The sequence below is a fragment of the Phyllostomus hastatus genome, unplaced genomic scaffold, assembly GCF_019186645.2.
Source record: "Phyllostomus hastatus isolate PE091 unplaced genomic scaffold, TTU_PhHast_1.1 phas_scaffold_345, whole genome shotgun sequence".
Taxonomy (NCBI): domain Eukaryota; kingdom Metazoa; phylum Chordata; class Mammalia; order Chiroptera; family Phyllostomidae; genus Phyllostomus; species Phyllostomus hastatus.
In genome coordinates, this window is record NW_025334024.1 from 23,653,816 (window position 1) to 23,662,968 (window position 9,153).

Genomic DNA, 9,153 nt, shown 5'->3' on the forward strand with positions numbered 1-9,153 from the left:
CCAGGCACTATTTTGGGAGCTGTGCTGACACTTGTTAATAACATCGTCTATAAAGCCACGCTCATCCGAAGCTCATTTAGACACAGAGAATTAGCCGGTATGTGCCAGATGGGAAAGGGGAGAAAATCAAGTTACTGCTATCAGAGAGAGAGCATGCCAGAAGTTTTTAAGGCAAGTCGAAAAGAACATTTTCCATCAGATACAGGTATTGAGGGGAATGTTTAATTTTCAAGTGAAAAGCAAATACTCTTTCCTCCTGGCACTTACCAGCAGCTGGCCCCAGGGCATGGCCTAACAGCACCCGCGCCCACACCAGGAAGCCTTTCCAATAGGCCAGACTTTGGAAATTTATGTCTGGAAGAGCCTGCTGCTCCATTTTGCTTTCAAAAATGACTGTCTCCTACATGCAACAGATTATTGGGATCTGAAACAGGAAAAGGACATTAGCAGAAAATCTGGTGAAATACGAATAAAGCCATGGGCTTAGTGATGTGTTTGACACTTGGGTCATGACTAAGACCCTAGGGAAAGCTGGGGGATGGGTACACGGGAACACTCTACTATCTCTACAACTGTTCTAGAGATCCAAAATTATGTCCACATAAAAAGTTTAATGCAATAATGCCCCTTTTAGTCGACTTGACTTTGACCTCTGAAAACCAGGCAGATGGGAAGCCTCTAGCTTTGGGAGGTGGCCTCATTGGCACCTTGTTTAAGACTACACCACAGGGGACCAGGAGATGCTGTGCCCCAGAGGAGGGCTGCTCGGTGAGTGATCTGTGTGGGTCACACCGTGTCTCCTCCGATTAGCTGTGCAGAAATGCAGAGGCCAGAAAAATCAACAGCATGCGCTCCCAGAGCAGGATTGATCTGCCCGTATTGATCCCCTGCTCTCAGTAAGAGAGTGATTGTATGTTTTCTCAGACCGGCCTTGGACTCACTGTACGTTTTAATTGCTGCACACCCAGGATGGGAGGTTTCTTGATCATCCGGAATGGCAGTGCCAGGGGTCAGCAACAGAATTCCACATTTTGGGCACTCTTCTTTAGACTTAGGGCATTTCATTGTCTTTTGAAAGTTGTTTCTACGTGTATTCAATATTAAAGTGTTTGGTTCACCTACACTAGGTAGGGATTGTTGAAGTTAAGGTTCTTGGAGTTAAGCCTCTGTCCTACGTTTGCTTCCACAAGTTACTTCAAGCCCAGACGTTTGTCCGGGACACAGAGATATCCACTTTCAGAGACGCACGTGGCCGCTGCCGTCATTTTCTTTGGCCAAGACCAGTGTAAAAGTGCATTTTCACTTAAGCAGCTGTTCCAAGCATGAAGATGAAAAGCTCCCCTGGGATTTCTGGAAGCATGATGGGACAGAAGAGAACAAACAGATCCAGAGCGGGACTGAGTGAACTTGAATTTCTGTGTAAACTTGAGTGAGTCACCCTGCACTTCCCAGGACTGCAGCAGCTTCTCAGGTCCAGGGGTGCTGAGAGATCAATGAGAAGCTCTCTGTAAGATCCTCAGAAATCTCTTAGGCAGAAGGTGAAATGCTTGTTTAAAATAAGAACCAAGTTACTTCTGCTCTAGAAATAGTAAGAAAAGTCAATACCAAATCATGTGGGTAGACTTTTCCATGAACAGTGCTGGAATGGTGGAGTAGCCTTTTGCTGGGATGGGGCAGTTTTGAGCAGAAAATGATCTATTTGTGAACGAGACAACTCTGGCTGCTACGGTGACATGAGTCTGAGGCCAGGCGGAGGGAGACTGCGGGGAGGCAGGAGGGGGGTGACCGCACCACCCAGGACAGGAGCGGGGTGGGGAGGAGGTGGGGTCAGGTTCTGCAAACGTCCTGAGGCAGACCCACAAGATACGGAGAGTGAGGGAAGGAGGGCGAGGAGGACTCCCAGGGTCTTGTCCCGAGAAATAGGGAAGGAGGGAGTGGTCAAAAACAGTCATGAGGAAGGCCACGGGACACGCTGTGAGGGTAAGATTGGGAGCTCGGGTTAGCCACGTTGGGTCGGACGTGGAAGGGGGCATGCCAGGCAGGGGTTAGAGGGTCTGGAGTTACAGGGAGAGGGCTCAGCTGGAGACGCAATTTGGAGTCATCACCACGTAGCTGGTGTTCAAAGCCCAACCTTGGACCAAACCAGCAAGGAAGAATGGCTATAAGAGATGTCTGGACTGAGGTCAGAGGGCAGAAGGCAGGAGGAACTGACTCAGTAGACCAAGATTTGCTCAACTCCCCTCTGCAGCCCAGATGGTTCCAGGGAAAAATCTGAACGCAGTGAGGCCCTTACTAACGAAGGCCAGAGCTACCTGGGCACAGGGCTTTTAAGGGGAAAGACACACATTTTCCCCCTTAGTTTTAAGAGTGATTTAGTACTCGAGTCAATTTGTTGACTCATCTTGAAAAATTCGCCTCTTTGAAGGGACCGAATAGCAATCCGAAAAACTGATTTGAAGCGAGTCGTGGGGAAAAGTGGCAGTAACTGGCGGGCTCCAAGGTAGATTCGTCATTGGAAACGGGTTTCAAAAGCTACTTGTAATATAACCTGTTCCCAGTGTAAAATGGGGAATGCATCCAGCCTGCGTGGACCCACCTATTCCTGGTATGTGGCCCGAGCATGCTTTTGTTTTTGTTTTTGTTTTTCGTAAGAGAAAAAAATGGCAGTGGCTCTAGGATTGGGGTTAAGTACAAAACTCTCTGTGAAAATAAGGAACCAGGAACTAAATAACATGCGTTTTCACTGCGCGTTGTCTCCAGAGGTCCTGGCTCCACGTAAGCGCTGTGGTCGCCAGGGAAGCCCCTCGTCTGTAGGACACAGCAGGTTCCCGCAGAGAGTGTCACTCCTACTCATCAATATCGTGCAAACAACAGAGCAGTGCCCCCGTCAACATGGATTGACGGGGGCACTGTTGTCAAAGACGACCCAACACAAAGCTTTCTGGTGCCTCTGCCTGCTCGTCTGCAGTCGTCGAGTCATGGAAACAGCGCTTGTGCAGAGTGAACGCAAGTGCACAGCGGGCTGTTCATTTAGCACCAGAACCAAATGGTAAAAACACCTATTCCGTCTCAGGCAGTTTAAAAGCATTTCTGACGTTCTAAGCGGGCACTGGGACGTGGACACGGTCTGAACACCCAAGTGCCTCTCCAGTTGCCAGCGACAAAGGCAATTTCCCCCCAGTGCAGCGGCGTCAAGACCACTGTCCTTCAGACCGCCTGGTGGCCCCGGGAACGCTGTCCCTACTCAGCCAGAGGCTTCCTCCTGCGTCTCTGGGGAAAGAGAGTTTTGTGCTCGTTTGAACACCTTCTCAGTAAATGGTCAGAAATCCTCTACGTAAATATGGTGCAAAATGGACTGAAGGAACAAAAATATAACCAAGACCTCTTACACATGTACATGTGCGTGTTAAGCTTCTCAAATAGGGCTCTTCGGCCCTGACTGGTGTGGGTCCCCAGGCAGGGCACACGCCTGGGTTTCGGGCCAGGGCGTCAGTAGGGGGCACTTGAGAGGGAACTCGTAAATGTATCTCTCACACTTTGATGTTTCTCTCCCTCTTTCTCCCTCCCCTCTATCCTCAAAAAAAAATTTAAAGAAAAACAAACAAATAAACAAAAACCATGGCTCTTCATAACCAGCAAACTAAAGTCCTGATTTCGAGGGAACAAGGGCTGGTTAACGCCCTTGAGTTACTTTGCAGTCCGACTGCCTGATGGCTTTCCTGGGGAGGGAGTGGGGGGCTGAGGGGGCTGTAACAATCACAGCCACAAAAACAAGCCCCGTTGAAAAGCATTCCCCCTCGAGGCTGACTGTAAAGTCCCGTGACTCCCCAAGCACAGAGGAGGAAAGCAGCGTCTCCTTTTTAGTAAAAACCGTGATATTTGGCTGCCTTCCCCTTCCTTGTTCTTGTGTCTATGGAAATTGGGGTAGCTCCCTACAGGCAGGTGGCAGGAGATATCGACAAGACCAGCATCGTCGGGGCGCTGTCCTCCGTGCAACCAGGAAGACGAGGCAACTCAGCTCAAGAGAACATTCTGTGAACAGACTAAGATGGCCTCATCTGTCCTTCGGAGCTGGGGACACTGGACATCGAAGGCTGTCCACACGCAGCCCAAGGAGTTCCACTTCTATTGCAATGTGTGTATTAACGATCTTTATTTACAAAGGACATTGATGTCTCCGTGTTGTGGCTGCGTGGGTGAAGCAGGCCTGGGCTGGGGGTCAGGAAGGTGGGATAGTTCTGGAAGACTTACAGTGCCAGGGGCCCCCTCCCAAGCAGACAGCACCCCTGTCGCGCCGGCTGCAGGACATCGGCCATGAGAAGAGGTATGACTCCGGCCCATTACAGGGTCCCCCAGGCTCTTAACAAGGACACACAGGGAAGGGTCTGCAGGGAGGAGTCTGCAGGGAGCAACCCCGTGCTCTCCCGGCCCTCAGTGCTCCAGGTCGGGGAACTTCCTCTTCCTGTAGTTCTGGACGAGGCTGGAGGCCGTGATCTGGGAAGCCTGCCCCTTCTCCCAGCACTGGAAGTCATTCAGCCCTCTCTGCCCGGTCTGAAACAAGCCCCTCTCCATCGCGTCCAGCTTGGCTACCAGCACCGAAGTGTCTTCATTGTAGGCGTTCTGGGAGGAGTCCATGATGCGGCGGAAGCGTCCAATAAATGTCTAAGGAAGAAGGGAGCGAGAGAAATCAGATTCACTATTATCCCCAAACATGTGAACAGCACGCAAGGGGAGAATCTGGTCTCAGGACTCAGGCAGGAGGAGGCCTGCGTAAGCTGTTTGATATCGCCGAGCCTCGAGTTCCCTGCCTGTGAAATGGGTCGTTGTGGAAATCCAGTGAAGGAACAGGAGTAGGGCACCTGGCAAGTGACCGGCGGGAACAAGCTCCTCGGAAAGCGGCACCTGTTACTGTCATTAGCAACAAAGGCCATGATACTACACAGTGGTCACTTGCAGACAGGTTACAACTACCAAACTCCCGATGTAACCGAGTGCCGTTTCTGCTGTTTTCAGTCTGAGAGCGGGACGAACACCCAGACGATCCAGGGGGGTCAGTTCAGGGCTCTGAGCCCAACCCACAAGGCCCCGCTTCAGCTCGGCACCCGTCTCCCGGCAAACTCACCCCACAGGTGAGCGACTCCCGCCCCCGGCACTTCAAAGCAGTGAGGGACAGAGACAGCAATAAGGGCAGGGTTCCAATTCAAGGGCATGTCCTGGCGACATTAGAAGGCCAATGATTTCCACCCAGAAGGGATTCCTAAGCTTGAACGGTCTACAGTCTGTGTGTTGCCTTCTTGTTCTGAGCGGAGAGCAGCAGCAGCTTTCTATTTAGCTACCACATTAAATACAGCACTAGTGGGTGTTAGGCCAGACAACCTTTAAGCCTGATGGAGGGTGTCGGCACAGCCCAGGGAGCTAAAGCATTTTGAGCTGACAGTTTTGATAAAGCTAAGGATGAGGAAGTAAAACAGAATGCAGAAAGGACGGTTTCTTCTGGTTTTAACAGGATAAAAAATAACTACGAAAGTTAAAGTAAGGTTATAGCATAAAAGATAGTAACATAGTAACAAGTGACTGTGTAAAAAGTCACCATTTGCCCTGGCTGGTATAGCTCAATGGATTGAGCATGGGCTGCGGACCAAAGAGTTGCAGGTTCAAGTCCCAGCCAGTGCACATGCCTGGGTTGCAGGCCGGGTCCCCAGTGGGGGCCATGTGAGATGCAACCACACAATAATGTTTCTCTCCTTCCCTCTTTCCCTCCCTTCTTCTCTCTCTAGAAATAAAATAAATAAAATCTTTTTTTTAAAAAAGTCACCATTTATGACATGGCTCTACCCAATCTCACTGGGACTCTGTAATTGTGGCACTATTATTATGCCCCTTTACAGGTGAAGAACTAATGTCTAGAGAGGTCAAGTAGCTTGGCCAAGTCACACAGCCAGCGCACAGCAGAGCCAGGTCCTAGCCCCAGAGCAAGGGAAGGGCACAATGACCAAACACTGCAGGTATTTCCAATAAGACCCATCGGACCAGGCCCAGGGCTCGGCCACGACTGTGTATTTAAGCCCCTGACACCTGCCATCAACCATCACCCCTCTCATTTCCAGGACTTTCTTCTGGTCCCAACTCTTAGCAAGCAAATGTGAAGAGCAACAGAAAAGTCCTGTGTAAGTATATATATAATTGGCAAATAGAGTCTAACTGTAGGCTGACCTGGTATCATAAATAATACGTTAATTGTGTATGTTCTAAACTTCCCTGGGTCCCAGTGATGTCTGGTGGCAGCCACAGGCGGCCCCTGACACATGGGCAGTGCCACAATTTTCCCGTCACCCGCACTTGCCTGCAGGAGAGACTGGGAAATGTCTGGGTTCTCTGGACTGTCAAAGTGCAGCAGCTGGGAGCCAAAGCCGTAGAAGTGGGGCCCCATCTTGTGCAGGTCCACCACGTTGGCGTCGGCGCTGAACACGGTCCTCCACCCCTCCTGGTAGATCTTGGGAAGCTCCACAGAGAGGATCCGCCGCTTGTGGTCGAAAAGTCCTTTGGCCAGCCACAAGGGGAGTTCCAGCTTTGAGCCCTGCGTCAAACAAGAACGAAGATTTTAATAACGACGACAAAGTACATGTGTGTGCGACAAAAAGGAAATACACGTTGCATGCGTCATATGGCCTATCCTCTTGGGGACATACTTGTATGTGAAGTCATACAGCCCTAGGTTCGGTTTTATGTTGCAACGGAATGGAGAAAATGGTTTTATACAATAAAAACAGGGAGAGCAAAAATGTGGCAGAGGCATAAACAAACACTGTCTTATTCCAGATATTTCAGAGGTACAATGAACATCTCTACTTTCTTTGACTATTCAGTATCTAGTCCACACACGCACTTATGAGTGGCTATGACTGCTAAGCACCGCCCTGGGTGCTGGGGGATGCAAAGAAATGTGGGATCAGCCTGCAACCCCCCCACCCCCCATACCACTCCACAGTGTCAGGATGACAGAAAAGAGAAATGTTTCGATACCTTTTTAAAGCCAGATCAGAACTGATAAGGCTTTAAATATGAGAGATGGCCATGGCAGACCAGAAACAAAGAGAAATACTTAAAAAAAAAAAAAAAAAAAAAAAGCCCTAGCTGGTGTGGCTCAGTGGATTGACTACAGGCTGTGAACCAAAGGGGCGCTGGTTTGATTCCCAGTCAGGGCACGTGCCTGGGTTGCAGGCCAGATCCCCAGTGAGGGCCATGTGAGAGGCAACCACACATTGATGTTTCTTTCCTTTTATTTCTCTCTCCCTTCCCTTCTCTCAAAAAATAAATAAATAAAATCTTTTTTTTTTTTTAAGGCAAACAACTGGGTAGAAGGAGGCAACCAAAAGATTCCACAAAACTGTCATGCTCATTAAAAACAAGTTAAGTCTGATGAACTGTCACAGCCAAGAGGAGCCTAAGCAGACAAGACGACTCAATGCCAGTGGCAGCCTGGATGGGACCCTGGAACAGAAAAGAACTCAAGGTCAAAGTCAGGGAAATCTGAACAAAGTGTGGGCAGCTCGCCTCTGTTGACCCATGTGTCCGAGAGAACTAATTCTTATCTACTACAATGGAAAATCAATATGTAACACCCAAATTTTCAACAAATCAAGATACGTTTAAGACCATTATTTAAAAATAGAGGTGAATCTTGAAGAAAGTACTAGAAAAAGTAGACCAAGTGGAGCGGAAAGGGAAGGACGCAGGGAAGAACAAGGCAGAGTCACTCATTTCCTATCCGTTAGTCCTCTCTGACTTTTAAACCTCGTCTATGTGTCACGTTGATAAAGATGAACTCAAAGCAAACAGAAACACCTTCTAAATAAAACCGAAGTTAAACAGGAAATAAGAAATAACCCCTGCAGGCCATGTTCCTGGGGCATTCTGCATGTGAAATCATAGAGCCCCCAGTTCGAATCCCAGCTCACCACCTACAGCGACTCTGCCCAAGCTACCAGACTTTCCTGGGCTTCAGTTTCCTTGCATGCAACAACACCTAGTTACAGGGTTGTTGAAGAATTAGAGGGGTAATTAATGGAAAAGTACACTCTCCCCACTCCATCCACGTTGGCACCGAAGCCCTCAGTCAGTGGTTGCTGATACCGTCCTCATTACGCAGGGATGAAGCTAGCAATCTGTGGGTTCCAGATGGATTTCAGGCTCTTACCAAACCCAACGCTATTGTTTTAAGGCAAACGTGATCCGAACCCCGATCTTGAAGTATCCGGTAGGAGCCAATTCTAAGGCATGGCGGTGGGGAGAACACTGCTGAACGTGTACAGTTGCAAAAACAAAATCAGTATTGACCTAGGATAAATTTAGTTTCCGTACAGGTGGCCCAGGCTAGGTGGGGAGACCACTGCAGTGCGCCGGGACCTGCTGACAGTCCCGTTAGCGGGTACCACACACCCCTCCCCGCCTCCCTCTAAAACTACAAACCCCAGAAGACAGCGCGCCTGGGGAGGCGGCGCCCCAAGGCCGCAAAGCCCACCGGGAACTATAGTCTTTCCACGTAGGACCGAGCCAGAGGGCTAACCTGTGGGATCGTGTTGTCTGTGTCGGCCCCTCCGCTGCGCTCCGGGAAGAATGCGCCGAGGCGTGGAATGGGGATCTCTGTGCGCACAGGGATCTTCTCGTGGGACATCAGGATGTCGTCCAAGGAAAGAAAGTTCTCCTCAGATCGCAGCGCCCCCGACTCCACCCTAAAATAAGCCTCGGACATTGCGGCAGCTTGAGCTTCTCTGCCTCCAGTCGTGTGATTCGGGAGACCTCAGGGAGTCAGGGATGCAAAAGCAGGAGGAAGCAGAGGTAGGTCGGAATTACCGGAGTTGAATGGGTCGCTGCGGCCGCCTAGCCGAATTGAAACTCGTTTCCCGCGCCGAGGGCGGGCCAGACAGGAACAGTCGATCCAGGCGGGTCAGCCTAGGCAGAAGCAATCAATAAGGACTTATTTCTGTGCGACCAGAGGCGGGGAGCTGGGGAGCTGTAAGTGGGTTGGTCCTCTCGAAGTTTTTTTTCTCTGAGTGTAGACCAGTTTAGAAAGAAGCTGGAAATGCCTATTAAAGCTGCAGGATGCGTTTGCACTGGATTGTGTTTATGTGGTCCTTTAAACGTTTGTATGAA

General features: G+C 49.9%; 1 protein-coding gene across 1 annotated transcript; it reads right to left on the reverse strand.

The window, feature by feature from the left end:
* Positions 1 to 4,145: 4,145 nt before the first annotated feature.
* Positions 4,146 to 8,890, reverse strand: GINS3 (GINS complex subunit 3). The gene is made up of 3 exons (XM_045818971.1): positions 8,567 to 8,890; positions 6,344 to 6,577; positions 4,146 to 4,662 (listed from the first exon to the last, which is right to left on the reverse strand). Exons 1-3 carry the CDS (start codon positions 8,750 to 8,752, stop codon positions 4,432 to 4,434), a joined length of 651 nt encoding a protein of 216 aa, XP_045674927.1. The 5' UTR covers positions 8,753 to 8,890; the 3' UTR covers positions 4,146 to 4,431.
* Positions 8,891 to 9,153: the final 263 nt, after the last annotated feature.

Excerpts from the sequence above, each read along its gene's own strand:
- GINS3 (XM_045818971.1), bottom strand. The coding sequence starts at position 8,752 with ATGTCCGAGGCTTATTTTAGGGTGGAGTCGGGGGCGCTGCGATCTGAG. Across the intron at positions 6,578-8,566 it reads CAGACAACACGATCCCACAG|GGCTCAAAGCTGGAACTCCC; the intron begins GTTAGCCCTCTG and ends TGTTTGACGCAG. Across the intron at positions 4,663-6,343 it reads TTTCCCAGTCTCTCCTGCAG|ACATTTATTGGACGCTTCCG; the intron begins GCAAGTGCGGGT and ends CTTCTTCCTTAG.